At 40.9% G+C, this 18,345-nt stretch overlaps 1 protein-coding gene across 7 annotated transcripts in view; it reads right to left on the bottom strand.

The window, feature by feature from the left end:
• NF1 (neurofibromin 1) overlaps positions 1-18,345 on the bottom strand; it is a 165,520-nt gene that overhangs the window by 101,256 nt on the left and 45,919 nt on the right. For 4 of the 7 annotated variants that reach the window (XM_039507432.1, XM_039507435.1, XM_039507433.1 and 1 more), the window contains exons 17-31: positions 16,286-16,342; positions 15,053-15,205; positions 13,377-13,623; positions 12,803-12,876; positions 12,591-12,674; positions 11,446-11,886; positions 10,827-10,966; positions 10,128-10,250; positions 9,602-9,685; positions 7,742-7,858; positions 6,947-7,128; positions 6,625-6,836; positions 5,572-5,733; positions 3,890-3,993; positions 368-503 (exon numbers count right to left, since the gene is read on the bottom strand). In XM_039507432.1, coding sequence (XP_039363366.1) covers positions 368-503; positions 3,890-3,993; positions 5,572-5,733; positions 6,625-6,836; positions 6,947-7,128; positions 7,742-7,858; positions 9,602-9,685; positions 10,128-10,250; positions 10,827-10,966; positions 11,446-11,886; positions 12,591-12,674; positions 12,803-12,876; positions 13,377-13,623; positions 15,053-15,205; positions 16,286-16,342 — 2,316 coding nt within the window. Of the gene's footprint in view, positions 1-367; positions 504-3,889; positions 3,994-5,571; positions 5,734-6,624; positions 6,837-6,946; positions 7,129-7,741; positions 7,859-9,601; positions 9,686-10,127; positions 10,251-10,826; positions 10,967-11,445; positions 11,887-12,590; positions 12,675-12,802; positions 12,877-13,376; positions 13,624-15,052; positions 15,206-16,285; positions 16,343-17,460; positions 17,501-18,345 lie in introns of those variants that run through there. The other 3 variants (XM_039507434.1, XM_039507436.1, XM_039507438.1) reach the window with 2 other exon arrangements.

Raw genomic sequence — 18,345 nt, 5'->3', positions numbered from 1 at the left:
CTCTTACCTCCGTAGCTAACCAATGCTGTGCCTTTAGTCTCCTAGCAGAGGTATTAGAGCAAGACAAGATGACCCCACCCTTATTAGCTCAGGGTCCTCAGCTGTGAATTCAAAGTGGCGTTACCACAGGTCTGCCAGGCCAGCCCCATAAACACAGTTCATTCCCTAGGCTAAGATTATGCACGCTGAAGTTCAGCTTGGAGGATTAACTACATAAATCCTATAAAACAGTTTTAAGAAAGAAATGGTCATACCACTGTTATTTCATGCCACGGGCCAATAATAGTTTTAAATCAGAAATTCTGACCTTTACAACCTCTACAACAAAACTTGGGTTTAAAAATTTAAACCCCAGCTGTGGGCATACCTGGTACAGACAATGGCACACGCTGCGAAGCTGGGGTGGAAACTCAGAAGAGGAATTAATGATTGCATGGAAGAATTTCTCAGTCATCTGCAGGAGACTCCGTTGGTTGGCTTCAAGACTTTCTGTATGCTCCAATCTGCAACAGACCCATACATATATGATAAGCTTTCAAAACGTTACCAGTCAAAAAACATACAAGTTGCTCTTATATGTTTGATAGCAGCCATGTTTCAGTGCATCATTACTAGCAACCTTGTTGAAATGCTAACGACCTACCAATAGATTAAATCTATTGTGCAGATGTTTCTAAGAGACAGAATGAGTTGAACAAAGTAGAGTTCACAAATATCAGGCCATTTTACAGCTTTGTAAAAAACCATGATGATGGAATTCTCATTCCATCATTACCCTTAACAGCCCTGCACACACAGTTTAGGGTCTCACATACCCATGCAGGGCAAGAAGTCCAGCAACTGTATGCGAAAGTTGAGAACATCTCCAACAAGACAAGTATTGTTTGTGCCTTAAGATCTGCATACGTAACGAGTTTTGCCAGGGTCACGGTTTTACTGAAAGTTCAAGCAGTTACTGAGGTAGCCATACATAGGTATATTTCATACAGGTAGAAGGGGTATTTACAAATGTGGCCATTTATTGCTTCCTGAAGTCAAAGATATAGATACAAGCACAGAAAAGGAAGCTTATGTTTTGGGGAAGGTGTTTTAGCTAGTGTAAAATAAAAAAAGGGGAGACTTACAGAACAGAGTTAGAAAAAAGCAACTACAAAATAATCTAACCATTTAGTATAAATTCTGAGGAGATACAGGTAATCAAGACAAAGTAGGCCATATAAAAGAAAAATCATTCTATCTTAGTTGATCAACTGGTTCAATGGCTTAGAGCAGATGATCTGCAGAGCTATGGGCAAGAGTCACATATCAGGCCAGATTCTTATGGTCCATATTCAGGTACGTAGTGATGGAGGAAGGGGAACAGACACACAAGGGGCATCTACTCCCTTTCCCATCCATGGCCCATGTAAATGTGCGACAAAGACTGCTTGAACTTACAGAGGGAGTCCCATAAGTTAAAACTGAATCTGCCCAAGAGAGGGGGAAGAGGGATAGCTCAGTGGTTTGAGTATTAGCCTGCTAAATCCAGGGTAATGAGTTCAATCCTTGAGGGGGCCATTTAGGGATCTGGGGCAAAAATCTGTCTGGGGTTGGTCCTGCTTTGAGCAGGGGGTTGGACTAGATGACCTCCTGAGGTCCCTTCCAACCCTGATATTCTATGAAGCCTGGTGGTTTGCCACCTGGAATTGCAGGCAGGCTGTCAAATAAATTTTCATCCCAAAAAGGTCCAGTCTTTTGGCCTCTTTGTTTTTGGAGGTTAAACTGGTGTGCCCTTGCTTGTCCTTTTTGTTGGCTGCTGAGATGACCAGCAAGCCTGGAGATGGGTGGGTATATAGGTACTCAAATCCTCTGGTCGGGACGACGTACTTCTTTTTGGTCCTTTTGCAGGTGGGAAGGATGGACGATGGGGTTTGCCAGGGGGCTGTGGCAATTTTCAGGACCCCATCATGCACTGGTCTTGCAACACGAGCAGAGGTAGAGGCCGAGAGCATACTGAACAAGGCGTCCACCTGCTTCGCCATCTCCTCCACTTCTAGGCCCAAGTTCTCGGCCACGTGTTGAAGCAGGGCCTGGTGTTCTATAAAATCGCCCGGCCGGCTGGCCCTTGAGGGTCCCGTCACCGCCTCCTCCAGGGATGAGGAAGACGACTGTACCACCAGGGGAGGCCCCGGCGTATCACCCCCAATGGGGGAAGGGGGTTTAGCAGTGGGTACTGGCTCCTCTACTTTGACCTCTGAGCGCATTTCCCACACCGAGCCCGGTGCCGTCAACTGTTGCTCCGAGGCAGTGGCCGACGAGTGGTGCAAAGGTGGCATCGGCATCACAGACATGCCACACATACTCCAATAGGGCCACAGCAGTGGCCAATGGCTGTGCTGACATGGCGGCACCATAGAAGTCGATGTAGCATCCAGTGCCCAATCCTGCTGGTGATGCCTCGGCCAGGGGCTAAACTGCCCTTCCATGCCAGAGGAATCCCCTTGCGGTGACCACGGTGGAGCCATTGATGCCTGCGTTTGTCAGCTGATCATCACCACGGGAGACCGGTGCTTCGAACAGAAGGACTGGTACCGAGGCTGGGGGGACTGGTACTGCGACGGAGATCATTCCCCTGGAGTGGGTGACAGGGACCTGTGCCAAGATGACGACCAGCAGGAGGGTAAATGGTGCCAATAATACAAAGACTGGCGCCTCCCACAGGCGACCTACATTAAGAGGGCAGAGACCATGAACGCGATGCCGGTGATCTAGGCAGAGCCTCTGAGGATCTGGGCTGTGAAGCACAGATCTGCAGCACGGAGTCAGAGTGCTGCCTCGGCTCAGGAGATTGGTGGCACTCAACTGCCTCTGGGGGGGGTCTTGGCCACTACCGTGCCCTTGTAGGGAGTCTTTGCTGCTCCCTGGGGCACACGCAGTGCCAGCAGCGCTAGTAGAGGCCTCTGCTCTCTATGTGCTGGGAGAGCCTGGGAAGGCGTCGATCCCGCCACAAGTCTGCGGCCCCTACTGCTCCAGGGAGTCGGCAGTGGATCCTTTGGGGGTCTAAGGGCCCTGACTGGGGAGGCACATCCACGTGGCTCCAGTGTGGGTGGGCGGCCCAAACTGGGTCCTTTGCCCGATGCCCCATGGCCTTTCTTCCCTGGTGCCGGGGAGCTGTGTTTCTTGGTCTTCTTCCTGGGCACGGCAGCGGAGAGTGGTGCCAGGGTATGCACTGAGGTACTAGCGGTAGAGTTTGGACAGAGATGGCTCAGAAGCCAGTCAGAGGGCAGCCTCCATGAGGGGAGCCCTGAAACGGCTGTTGTGCTCCGTCTGAGTCCTGGGTCGAAACTGTTTACAGATACGACACTTGTCCTTCACACGTGATTCCTCCAAGCACTCGAGGCAACTGCTGTGGTGGTCCCTAACAGGCATATGCCTGTTGCAGTCCAAGCAGGGCTTAAATCCCCGAGGACCAGGGCATGCCGCACCTGGGGCGAAGTCCTCGATGGGACTCTAACTACATTTAACCATTACTTAACACTAACTTCTATAAATGAACTATTTACAAGGCCCTAAGTCTCAAAGTCAGAAGAGACGAAACCACTAGCCCTTGTTATGCAAAGGAAGGCCCTCTGACTAACCACCACGGGCGGTAAGAAGGAACTGAGAGGGCATGGGGTCGGCAGCACCTGATATACCGACGCCCGAGCGCGGCACTCAAGGGGGTGCCACAGATGACCCTACGGATACCACTAAGGCAAAAATGTCCGATGACGACATATGGGGGTGTGCGCACACCTAGAATGGAGTCAACATGAGCAAGCACTCGAAGAAAAATGAATCCTGTCAAATTAGTATGGATGGGAAACAGGCTTATAAATAATCATGATAATTTTTTTTCCCCATTTCAAACCTTGTAGGATCCACCTCAAAGCTGACATGTTGCCATTCAGAGGACATGATCACGGTCCTTAATAAAGGTTCCAAGAGCTTCTGCAGATATGTAGCACCATATACCTATGGAGAAAATACATCAGAATGTGTGGCCAGGCCAGCATAACTCAAAGCACAAGAATATTTTCAAATACTGAGTATGTCAAGCTTTACACACTAATTCTATTTTGTCACGCAACTGATTATGTTTTTACAAGCAATGAATCTTAAAGTATATTCTGAGATTATGTAGTTCTCATAGCCAAAATGCTACACACACAAGCAAACATATGTTTAAGAAATGTGTAAGTACTTAGCATTATCACCTTCCTGAGAAGTTGATGCACAAATGCTACTATATTAAGTGCTATATTAAACTTTTGAAGTATATCAAATTACAGCAAGTAAATGACCTTTCAAAATAGTACAATAAAAAAAAACATGTGAATACAATTCACTACCTCTCCCATTTATAAGTGCTAGAATAATTTTTTTTTTAAAAAAGACAGCATCCTCCTGACTTAAAATCTATTGACTACCTACCCAAAAAGATACCAAATTCATCATCACTGCTTTATTAGTAGAAGTATCTATGCAATTTGGGTACCAAATGGTTATTTTCTTAATGCAAAGGAGGAGGAAATATTTCTTGAACAAGTTAAGGAAAGAGACTGTTCCATGGCTTTTTAAATAAGACGGCTGATAAAACAGCTACCAGTTAAAAAAACCTTTTAGCTTTATCTTTGACTTCATAAACCGGTCTTAAATTGACCAGATTAGGTCACAGGACAGAATCATGCAAAGTTAATATTTGTACTTCATAGGATCATTTCTGGAACACAAAGTTGTAACTGAGTTATACAATTATTTCCATAAACTATTCCTCCTAAATAACTAATTAAAGCAGAAGTTATCAAATGCTGTAAGCCTCTTTAAAAACAGATGGGACTCCTGCAGACTTCAACTAAACCAACTTAAAATATATTTAAATATTCTGACTAGGACTGAAGACTGCAGTGACTGCCTAACAGGTCCTAAAATATTAGAAGAGGGATAAGAAGAGGGTTATCTAGTCCAACCACTTGCATCAAATACGAAATAATTATACTCTCCCTGCATTTAACGATCATTGACTTGAACGTGGCTACTAAGTGTGCTATAAATACTTCTACTATGCAAACTTTTCCATTATTGTATTCAACTTCCACCCTGGTAGCTCTGAAACAGATGCACCATGCAGGATGAACACTGGGCTCCCTGGAAACTTTCAAGGGGGCCTCCAGATTAAAGTGTGAATTAAACAGGATGTGTCATGAAATCTCCACAAAAGTTTCGCCACCCCACCCCATCCCAAATCAGGCCTCGGCATGGAAGGTCTCCAAGGATTAGACACCATATATCTTTATAAAAAATAACTGCACGGAATCTTAATGAACTTTCAAGAGTTGTCTGTGATTGTGTAGACCAATACAGCCATCAAGTTATAGTTTGCACTCTCCAGTTATCAGAACAATCTTATTTTCAATTATCTATTTCAATTACTCAGTTTCTTAATGTAATCCAACTGCAGTTGCACATTTCTGAGTTAATACATTTTTTCCTGTTAGTCTTTCACTCTTCAAAAGAGTTTTATAAATAGGAACCTAAGCTCATATAACTTACCTTAAAACAGAAAGTCATTATTTTACTGGCCAAACTATTTCCCCTGAACAGAGTCTGCATGGAATCTGCCAGTTCCACTTCCTTAGAAAACATGTTCCAAAGCAGCTGGTAGAGCAAGTGCCGAGAGTCAAAGAGAGTGACCAGGACACGAGCTAGTTCATCCTTAAAGAACAGCAATAAAGAGGTTAGTGTGTCAGAGCAGTTAACCTCCCCAAACATCTCTAACGTATCCTGCACTAGAAAAAGAGGTCAATGACAATTTGCCTCTCAAGTATTCTAGCTTGCGCTAAATATTTTCTTCTATTTAGTAGTTTGTACTGTTTTGAAATATTTGACCACATTAAAATTTGTATAGCGCAGGCTGAAGCATGGTCTAGTGCATCATCTCCCCTGTTAAGTCTCGCAAGTAAACCTTAAAGTGTGCTCATCCCACTCCCCCACTTCTAATTTTATTTCTAAATCTCTCAAGTACCCCATCAGACCATGTTATAATGGTATGTTCTTTAGTACGTTCCTAAAACCATCTCACTTGTGAGCCTATGACGAACCAAGATGGAAGTCTAATGGATTCACCCACTGTATAAACAGAGCACAGACTGATATCAGGGAAAAAGCACATTAGGTTACCAAAACACAGGCCTACTCTGGTATTACAGTACATATACCCAACAGTCCCCACACTGAGCAACATTAAAAGGACAAGGAAAAACTATTTTACCATTACAAGCTAACAATTACTGTTTCAAGAACTATTTAAAAATATACTACAATGCTTTAGTTTAGACTAAAGCGCTCAGCAAAGTAGACGCAATCACAGTTGTAGAACCCTTTGAGAAAAAGGCCACGTATTACAACACTTAACAGGGTAGCCTCAACTCTTCATTTCTTTAGTAGACTTTTGTTTCAACATTATCGTTAAATTGGCAGAGCAGTAAATTTAATTCCAAGTCTTATGCAAGACTTTTTCAAGGAGTTAAGCAGATTACACCTCACGAAACAAAATGCACTCAGGGTTAATAAATATCATGCAACTGGAAGTGTGAATCAACTTACCCACTGCGAACAAGGCACCACATTGGCCAATGCCATAGCAATAGGTAGCTCTCCTTGGTCACCCATCATAGTGACCAATTCCACCAATCTCTCAAACCGATCTGCTAGTACAGTTTCTGCTAGTGTATCAAACTCTGTACCCTGCTGTAGAATTTTGGTGAGGACTTCCATGAACGTAGCTCTTGTTTGGAGATCTTTGTGATAACCTAAGCCTAACAAGATAGTAACAAAATAAAGACTTGAGTAATGAAGTCATATACTTCTTAATTAAGGCTCAAGCCTTGGTATGTGAATCATAAACAGTTGTTTCTAACTACTTTACCTATTGAGTGCATAAGGCCACTGTCCACATTAGCATTGAGTAAGTTTGACATAGCAAGAACAGTGCAGTGTCGCAACGAAGCCAGTCTTCGAGACATTCCACGTTTCCTGCCACCTGTTTGTGCACTTTCATCTTCAACTTCACTACAGTCATTTAGAAGATTCATAAATAGAGTGAAATATCTAAAACAAAAATAACATTTGTAGATCTGGATAAGTGAGACAAGTTTTTTACAGAGTCAAAAGTCTTCCAGCAGAATGGTCTAGGATATAAAATAGAACGACTCTGTAGAACACCTCCCAGAAATACAAGTTAGACTTGCTCTGGGTATTTTTCTCTCTTTTTGTTTTGTGTTTTACTGTGATTATTATTATATACTACAGCTTTTAAAGACTGTATTGTGAGAGTGGGAAGGCAGTATCACAAAGCCTGCATGGAGAATTCCTCGGACTAGGTAACTGAATTTCATGGGATTGTTTTTCTAAAAGATTGCATATTCTTCCATTCATAAAATTAAAATCGAAACAAGATAGTTCTACGAAATAAGCATATCCACACGCTTGGAGAAAACAAAGTTACATTTAATGACTGTTTTCCAAATATTTTTGCCTTTACAAATTGAAGTGTTTGCTTAAACCTATGAGGTGGATATTTGCAAATTCAGAGGATATACTGAGGCAACTCCCTGAATAAAATTAACCCTTACAAGATTAAAAAGAAATTTACTTCACAATAAACACAGAAGAATGTATTTGCCTTAAATTATAGTATAATTGAAACTGTTTGACTATTTACTTAAGAAATAATTGGGATTTGGCTTCCATCAGTTCAACACCATCTCCTTCTTCAGGCTGTAGTGGAAGCCCAGCGAGAAGAGAGACCACTGCTTCCATACTTGCTTGGTCTAGATCTCTGAATCAAAAATGAAACAGTCAGAGTTAAATTAAACAGGGCCAGTGCCCGGCCTTTCCTTTGATGGAGTACTTAAGGAGTCATCTTTCTTCATAAGCCTAACTGCAGCTGAAGTGTCTACCACATTCTTTTTTAAAAGCTCCATACATTAAAAAACTCTTGTATACTATAGCATAGCATAAAGCAGTACAATCAACTTTGGACAGTGAGTTATGACCAAATTACACATTTAAAAAATAACCCAAACACACAGCAAGTGACAGCATATATATTTCTTCTCACTTTACGTAGCTCATTTTGGCTACATATCCAAAACAGACTTAGGATCTGCCCTGTTCCAATTAAAGTTAATGAATTTCTACAAACATCAACGGGAGTAGGATAATACCTGGTAAATACAAGTTCAGGGCTATAATCTTAGTCTAAAAACCTTACTATGCCTACTAAAAATCTAAGTCTAATTTATAAGTTACTTATGGATCATATTATAAGCATGATCACACTCTTTCTGCAGTTCTCAGAATGACATTAGCTTTGGTCACAGTTCATGGCAAGTCCAAATGACTCGTTCAGAGCTCTGCATTTTCCTTTAGGTTGTAAGACATGCAGCCTATGTTCTGTTTCAAGGTGTACAGTCAAAGTAACAAAAGAAACAGAACCTGAACTTGGGTCTTGGTAAGCAAAAATCTTTGAACAATACAATGAAGTTTTTTCAAAGGAAGCCTTGAACATGTATTACCTTTATAGTAAAATACCCAAAAGAAGTTTAAATGTTTTATCATATTACATATCACCTTTAGCAGATGAGGGCTTCTCTACAAAAATGTTTAAGGCTGGATCTGTAAAAGGATTTAGGTACTTAACTGCCACTTTAGATGCCTCCCAGAATCTGGCTGCATTAGGATTCACAAAGCACTATTCAGCTGCTGCTGAACCTATAGGCAACTAAACTCATTCGGCGCCTACATTTTTTGCAGTACAAAGTTCCTAGGTACCTCTCCCAGGAAAAGGGGTGGAGCTTAGCACACACCCTGTGGCTGGCATCTCCAATTACCTCCTTGGGCAAGGCTGCCTCGCACATTGTTTTTTGTGAATCCCATTCTCAGGAACCTCTCTCTCTCCCTATTCACAAAAGAGAGCCCACATGCTGACACTCAGGCTTTGAATGCAAGTGATTTTCTTAGGTACCTAAACTGATTGTGAATCTAGCCCCAGCATGACTCTATTCTCCACTAGTCTGCTGCAGACCATCTGTATGGACTCTGCTGATTCGCAGTAACAGTTCATTGACATGCTCTCATCTACTCCCACTTGAAAGCCCATTAACTAATTATTAATGTGTCAGCAGTGTCCACAAAGTTAGTCCACGGAAGGCTTGTGAGTGGCAGGTTCACACCCCAGCTTTGCCACGAACTAAATGGTCACGCACACAAGCTCTGAGACCTGTTAGAAGTGCGATGCCTAGCTTGCATCTATTTCTGAATTAGCATGCTAAAAATAGTAGTGCAGCCATGGTAGCACGGCCACCGTGCTACCTGCTCCCAAGCACAAGCTAAGCCTGAACCCCATGGGTATGCGTCTGGGGCTGCTAGCCTGTGTCGCCGCTGCAGCTGCACTACTATTTTTAGCATGCTAGCTTAGACAAGATCTAGCCTGAGTATGTCTATGCGAGCTGGGAATCACACCCGCTAGTATGCAGTGTAGCCATAGCCACAGCAAGAGTATTCTAGCAACCTCTCTTACCTTGTCAGGCATTTTACGTCTTCATCTGTTGCTTGGTTGGATGTGCCCATAACCCAGTCTGTCAGATATTCCACCATTTTGTTCCTATAAGAAACATTACAGCACCGAAAACTGAAAACATACTGTCAGAAGCTGATGTTGCTCAAGGTGGTATTAACTTTATATTTTAAGAACACATTTAAACTGCAAACCTTAACGATTAACTTGGTTTAGTAACTGGAGGGTACTGATTAAGGCTCTGATCCTGCACTGACTTCCAATAGAACCCTGCACCCATGTAGAGTCCCTACTGTCAGACTTCAAGAGGACTCTGCACAGGCATAGAGGTCCATGGTAGCAAACCCTGATGCAGGATTGAGGCCTAAATTAAATACAAAGAAACAAGAAAATGTTTTGCATGTTAGTAAGAAAGTGTCACCCCCACACCCACCTGCCCACTGTACTCCACAAGAAAACACTATCCCAAATAGAACCACTATTATTATGAATCATTATTATTGGAATTACTGTTTAATTTAGTACTCACCTAAATTTCATCTCTTGGCAAAACGAAAGGTCATCTCGCCTCTCCATCATTACCTCCACTAGCTGACAGAGTTTAGTTTTTATTTGAATTGCATGTACCAAATTTCCAAGCACACGTACGTATCTGTGAAGGTCAGAAAACATAAAACACTAAATAATTTAATTTCAAAGCATCGGGGGTGGGGGAGGGGAGACACACATTTGAGGAATTGCTTCTGGTCGTCTAGAATTACACTTGTATAACCAGTCATTGCAGACCTTGGGCCGGATTTTCCAACCCGTGCCCAGTGGCCTTTAAACCAGCTTGAGATAGCCAGTGAAGAATCTCCCCTGTGCAGGGGAAGCTGGCCGAGATGGCTCTGCACCGTCCTACACTGGTCCCCACTTACCCCCACAGATGTAGTGGGAGGGAGACACGTCATGAATGTTTTGGGGATAGGGAGTGAAAGGGAGGAGATGGGTAATGGCGGAGCTGATAGCTCCACTAGGTTTGACCATCTACTGGTGGACCTTACATCATGGCAAAAAACAGAGTTGCTCCCCTATAGCTTTAACGTCTGCCAGGGTCTGAGATTCAGAACATTAACCAGCTTCCTACATCCCTGCTGTTGCATCCGAACAGAGCATGGAGGGCAGTGGAGACACTGCCTGATTATCTAACAACTTACTCTGCAGAGGGGAAACAGTCAAGATTTCTTACCTGACTAGATTTAGCATCATGGTCTCTATGCTGGCTTGCCCCAGATGTTCTGAGCTCCCATCAGTATGATTATCAAGCAGGTTTTTCATTATAGCAATTGTCTGCTCTACAAATTGTGTGTTGGTTTCAGTTAACAAAACCTAGAGGAAGAAGACATCTAGTCATAATTCTCAGAGGTGATGCCCAAAAATAACTCAATGAAATGTACATAGTATTAGTAAATATTTATATTACTGTAGCACTCGGCAGAAATCTAATGGACAAGTATTATTCTGATTAACCTACTCAGAAGAATTCCAACATTTAACAGAGTTATGGATTTTCTCAGAATATAAATCCTATTAAGTAGGAAGATAGTTAAAATATAGGAACTTACAAGGAATTTAAGCATGCTAGACTAATATAGTCTGGAATCTCAAATGCAAATTAAGAACTGTATGGTCTAGTCACACAAATATCATCGTGATGCCTTCCATCATGTAATAAATACTTCTCTGGCTCTTTGTGTAAAAACACAAACATAAAGAGGTAGGTATCAATTTTAAAGATCTATGTGAATGGTAAGATAGCTGATATTTTCGATATGATAAAAATATGAAAACATATCCAAACTTTTTACCTGTCCTTGAGAGTCAAAAAATTTGCTGATGGTATTCTTCAGTTTGTTAAACAGCATGGGATAAAGTGCTGGACTCAATTCCAGGCCCACCAGATCTTTAATATTAGTCCGTATCTGAAGTCCCACTTTCTCATGGTTACAGACCATTAGCGATAGTAATCTATCTATGAATTTGCTAACAGGAGTCTCTGCATTTCCCTCGGTGGATATCATAGATATCATGGAGCCTTTACGCTCATTGATTGGACCCATGGGTGGGCTGTAAGTTGCTAATCCTGCATTGCTACGATGCTGGAGACACACTCCTCCGAGAGCACACAAGAACCCTGTCATGTTGATCCATTCCTGCAGAGAATCCGTGTCAGACAAGTCTATGGAGCCTCCCCCACTAACATGAGACATTCGTCGCCTCACAATTGTCTTGTGAAGACTATCAGTAACCTGGAAAAGAGTTGTTCAAAATGAGATCGCTCTCGAATTACAAGCAATTATCAGATAAAGAAAACAGACATTTTAAGTATCATTCAATAAAGAAATCCAATAATTTATAAGTTCCAACAATGTCAATAAAAACAAACTATTCAATTCTCAGGAAATTTTGCAAATCTTTACATCAAGGGCAAGTAGGTAGGAGTGTGTAAACTGGAATTTATCCATACGGCACATTCTCTGTCAACCACTTGAAAAAAAAAAAAACACAGACTACTGGTTTATGATTGCTACCAATGATACATTTACTATGAAAATAAGAGTTAAAAATGTAAGGGAGATGTGAACATTTTTGACTTCCTATAAGCTTGAGAATCACTGATTCTGATCATGATTACTCTGTTTCCAACTAGACTCTGTACTCAATGAAGTGGGGAGGAAAAGGTGAACCCACTAGTATAATCTAGAGGTAATGCCCATCTCAGTGCATCACCACAGAGCACACAGGAACAACTCACTAGCTATGGAATGAATGCAGAAGTAACTCAAGTCACCCATATGACAGATTGATTGAAAAGTGCTAATGTGCAGATACTTTTTTTTTTAAATGTAAGTTTAGATATAAATTAATATGGTAAATTTAAATGACTAATTAGAAAATACAAGATTTCTGTCAGCACTTCCGATAACTGAATAGATAGAAAGCTTCAGAATACCTGGCCATCTTCCATTTTGGTCTTTGGGTAGTTGAGGATTAGTTTTGTAGCTTGTTCCCACTTTGCATGTGTATCTTCCCATGCCTAAAATACAATATATCAAGAATTTCAGGTAATTACCTCAGATTACTTCCTACAACACTACTGATTGCTTTCCACACAACATATTTTCAGCTACTAATAAGAAACATTTTCATAAAGAGAAAACTTACTTCAGTGTTGCCTGCAGTTGGATGTTCAATGCGCCTTAATAATGCCATCACTCTTTTCTGAAGAGCTGCTCTCCCTAAGCAAGGAGTATACAATAAAATTAATGTAACAGCCATTTTTATTTTAAAATAAATCTTTATATTAGAGATGAAAGCTTGCATAAATAAAAATGAATATTCTTAAAAAACCCAGAAGACTTGTGTGTAAGACTTAATCACAAGCACATTTGTATTATAAACAAATGTTTTCGGGTAAACTCTCTCCTCCACTTAACTACCAAATCTAGGTGCTCAAAAAATTCAGTCAATGTCTCCCTACAATACTTGATCTTATTACATATGCATTGCAAGGAGGAAGCAATCCTCAAATATCTTGTATCAAAGACAGATTTTTAGTCTTTCTACTTGTAACTTCATTCATGCAAATTTGCATGAAATCACATGATTGAGACGGACTAGAGATAAGTATTACAGCACTTCAGTTATATCAGGACTAGCTTTAACATTTTGAAATATACTTTAAAGAACAAACAATACTCAGGCAGACAAAAAGTTTGATTAGTCTCTCCCTTCTTACCTGTTGACATCATATTGCTGACAGACGCAAACTCCATGAAGGTGTTGTAGTTTGGCAAAAAATTATGTACCGAGACTTCATCTACTCCACACCTGATATCTGCTTCCTCACAGAGATGACGGAAACAGGACATCGCAACAAGAACTGCCTCAATGTCAGGACTCCACAGAAACATGTACAGGGCAACCTCTAATTTTGTTTGGGCTTGGCGACATATTGGAGTTCCACTGCATCCTGCTGTACTTTCCTTGGGGGGGAAATACATTTGCATATCTGGTAATATTACTTAACAGGCAATTTTCTCAAAATAGGTCTTTATCCCATTCCTCCTCCTGCACATTATTTGTATTCCAATAGCACCCAACAGCTACATCTGAGATCAGGGCTCTGTTTTACTGTGTATTTGTACAGCTTCCAGGATGAGACAGTCCCTTAAACAAAGAGTGCGGCCCAGTGGATACAGCACTGGACTCAAGGGACCTGTGTTCTATTCCTGGCTCTGCCACTGGCCTACTTGGTGACCTTTGGCATGTCCTTTCACCCTCTATGCCTCAGTTTCCCTGCTGTAAAATGGGAATGATACATACTTCCTACATAAAACACATTGAGATCTACTGAAAAAAAAGTGTTATATAAGAGCTAGGTATTATAAATGGACAAGATATCTTAAGTGTGAGAGGAGGGAAGTATTATCAAATGCAGACGTGTGTAACAACTTGTTTCTCCACTAATGTAACATTAATTTTCACCAAAATAACGCAAACCACCCCCCACTAAAATGATCGACATTTACTTAAACAGAAAATTTCATTAGTTTGATATCTGATATGTGACTAGAACGTTTATATTTTCTTCATTCAGCAGTAGACTTTAGAAAGGTGGGGTCTAGTAGTCTCAGCACAGGACTGAGAGCAAAGTATTTAATCCCATCTCTAACCCTTTGTGTTCTTGGAGAAGTCACTATTTCTACCCTAATTACCCCATAAATAAAAATGGGGATACTACTTATCTACCTCTCAGTAGTGTGAAAAACCAATTTATGTTTATAAACTGCTTCAAAGATTAAACTGTTTTAAGAGTTATGTACATTGTTACAGATTACCGAAAAAAGGTAATTTAAAAAAGGCAAGTTACAAATCTTGGCTCATGACAGATTCAGTTACAAACTTCTGCTCAATTTTTTCCATAACTAATTCATGGTGTAGGTGAAGAATTGAAAAAATTTGTGTATAAAAGGAGCCCCTTTATTCAAACAAGGATGAACATCTTCCTTGCCTTGTGCTTTTTTATTTAGCATGTGTTCAAATAGCATGGAGATTTAGAAATCTGAAGTCTGAGATTTAATAAATACAGACAAATGTGTGACCAGATTATGGTTTAGGCTCTATGAAGATGACACCAAAATTTTAGTTTCAAACTATTAAAAATATTGCATTTACTCTAGCCAGAATAGCACAGCAGCGGCCACTATACAGAACAGTTGTGCCTGGATCAAACATCAACACCTAGCTCATGAGAAGTTTACGTTTAAATTCCTCGATACCCTTCCCCCCACCCACATAATGTTTAAAATACTTGAAAATAATCTCAATATAGGAGTACAAATGTAACTGATTTTGAGGGTGGCAATGGAGTTTATTTATTTTAAAGTATTAAGTATACAAAATGTTAATTACCATGGAAGAGTTGCCTTTTCCTTTCCTGAGGGTAGCTCCCGGAGCACAGCGCATCTCTTCATGGTCAAGAGAAAGCTGACTAGCTCCACCGCCAGAGACATCACATCCTACCCCATAAAGGAAGAGAAAATGACAGGAACTCCTATCTGATTGCTGTAAAGGGAGGTAAGAAAAATAGTCAATCACCCTACTTTTATAAGGGAAAAAGGATGGGTTACAGCAGCTACACTCATGAAAGGAAAACAGCACCTCTTCCATTTATACACCATCTTTCACCCTGAAGGCTCCCAAAGAGCTTACAAAAATTACTCATACTAATTGTGTCACTCACCTCTGAAATGCAGCTACCTCTGGGGTGGAATGTAGCACCTGTAATAATGCACACTGCCACACTACACAGCAGACAGGAAGTGAATACCACACCCAAGTCAAATGCAGAGGGAACTCAAGCTGAAATTTGGCCTGGAGAACAGGTCAATGCCCATACGTTTTCTAATACTGCTACTTATTTTGTCTGCACAAGGTGGCAGAGAGTTTATTAAACTGCTTGTTAAAGCAATACAGAGGAAAGTATTAAGAGAACTACACCGCTACCGCGATAGAACGCCACCCTATATAACACAAATTTGGATATAACACGTAAAGCAGTGCTCCGGGGGGGTGGAGCTGCGCTCTCCGGTGGATCAAAGCAAGTTCAATATAACACAGTTTCACCTATAACACGGTAAGATTTTTTGGCTCCCAAGGACAGCGTTATGTTGAGGTACAGGTGTATGGTGTACATATTAGAAACAGAGGAACAAACACTGATTTGTAAATGCAGATGAGAAACTAACAATGGAACTTTGTAAGATCAAATATGTCACATTAAGGATAGCCTGGAAATGCTTTTTAGCACTATATAAAATACATCTTGACAGAAATCCAGCAAAGGCACCTTCCCCAGCTCAGGAAGACACTACCTATTTTCTCCACATACTACTTCCTTCCCTCTGGGCATCTTCATTATTTAGAATGCCTGTAGATCTTGCATAGAATGACAAAAGCAGGCAGGTTTGACCTGCAAGAACTATCCTTATGCCACGCTTAAAGACTGATGTTTTAGGTAGCAAAGATTTCACACAATAGCCCAGGAAAGAAGATACTTCCCTAAACCTCATGTGAGGAAAAACATTGGGGCAAAAATGGAAGACTACAGAAGTCTGTAAGAGCACAAGAATAGTTCATGCCCACCTGAAATGGGCATGTTTGTTCCAGAACACATCTCTTGAAGCTCCTTGAAGGCATTTCCTAAAAGAGGAGAAAATTAGAGTTCAACTCTTAAAAACAGGGACTATGGAATGTGAAAATCATCAGTGGAATCGGCACATTTTACTCCGGGAGGACTTCTATTTACACTGGAGGGAAGCGGAGAAAAAATTCTCTCAATCTCAAAAGAATGTTAACCCACATTTGTTGAATAACGAAGTGGAAGCTGTTTATTGAAGTTGCAAGTCAAGAAAGTGAAGGAATTAATGCTCCAATAAATGTTAATTCTGTTGTATATTTTATTTGTATATTTCAGGTTTAACGGGATAAAACAGGAACAGAAAATACTGTTTGCGAAATGGAGCAGTTAAAGTTGCTCTAAAAAACAACCATTACTAGTTAAAATCAGTTAGGAAAAAGTAAGTGAAGTCCATTATCTCCATTCTGAATACTGGTGACAGTAGAATTTTCAGAAGATTTCTCAATCCATCACTAACTTCACACACTCAGCAGCTGGTCTCCCAGTAATCTGCACACACTATCTATCCTTCCCCTTGCTGGTCATCCTCTACTGCAATGACCCACCACCATTCCTTGCATGGTAACTTTTGTAGTTATTTCCAGCTCTGCGCCGGATGTGACCAAAGTATACACCTTTGCACCTGTTGATTTCTTAGAGCACAGTCCATTTCTCTCCAACAATATTTCTAACATAAGCATTCATCTTCTTTTCTGACCAGAAGACAAGTAAGGGTTTTCACCAGCACCACATCTCAAAGGCTTCAATTTTCGTTTTCCAGGTTTCACATCAGTAAGTCGCTATAGCAAAATATTGAGTTTTTCACCAGTCAACCTTCATACATTTCAAGATGTCACAGTTTAACACTTTTGGAAGGAAAGCCATGGCCAAGTGTGATGCCTCTGTTCTGCCATGATAGCTCGTTAGAGAAAACAGAGGGTGGTTTCCTGTTGCCTTCTCTCCAGTTTATGGCTGCCATGGGTTAAATCATGGTTCACCTCTTCTGCCATTTGATGGCATTTCTTGCATCAGGGGTCCCACTATCTCTCCATGCCCTCATCTCTCTGAAGCCACTGACACATTTTGAGGCTTCAGCTAGTCGCAGATAGTACCGCCATTTTGGTAGCAGGCAACAATACAGCCTAACCTGGTTGATTTTAGCCATCACCATCTAAATGTTTCTACCAAGAAATGAAACAATAAATATTAAGGTGATTCTTAACTTGAAGAATAGCTGATTCTGACTTAAAAGCCATGGAAAATCTCTGATAGTATACTGCACACAGTTCCAGTAAAGATCTGAATTAATTTGTACTCTGAATACCTGAGCTCTAGGGATAAGGACTTGAGGACCAATTGTCTTGAGAACTGACTTGATGTTTTGTTATGAGGAGAGGGTTTGTTTTTTTTAACATACATATCAGAAAAAGAAAACAAAACAAAACACCTTACCTACCTTGAATCAGCTACCTCCAAGATGCCAGAGCATTGTTTGGGTTAGTGTAATTTTTGTGGGAAAAGTCCACTGACTTTTTCCTTTCTTCATCTTATGCCCAAACTTATTTCTATAGGGAAATGGGCACAATGGAGAAGCATTATGGACCAAATTCACTGGTGCACCTAGTCAAGGGAAATGATTTTGGGAAAATGTTTTAAAAAAAAATAAGCCCACAAGAACTCTTGACATTTTCTTTATGTTTGTGTATTGATTTCTATCTTTGAGACTGTAAGCTCTGCAGGACAAATACTGTCTCTTCAGGTGTGTTTGGAAAGCTTTTAGCACATTGTGGGCATACAATAATATCAAGCTCCAGATAAAAGTGGTTCTACAAATTTCAGGGATGGGCATAGTATTTAAACTACACATATTTGTGCCAAAGACAAATGTGCATCAGGCTACCTGGACTTGTGAACAGCGGGACTGAAAACACAAGTCACTGTATTTGCAAAGACTGGGCACTGAAATAGATCAACCCTTAAAATTCGCTGTAAAGGTTACAGTCTTGGCAACTTGCAGAAAAGTCCT

The sequence above is a fragment of the Mauremys reevesii genome, linkage group 20 (assembly GCF_016161935.1).
Source record: "Mauremys reevesii isolate NIE-2019 linkage group 20, ASM1616193v1, whole genome shotgun sequence".
Lineage (NCBI taxonomy): Eukaryota > Metazoa > Chordata > Testudines > Geoemydidae > Mauremys > Mauremys reevesii.
The sequence above is the reverse complement of the archived record's forward strand: the minus strand, read 5'-3'. Positions and strand labels throughout refer to the sequence as shown.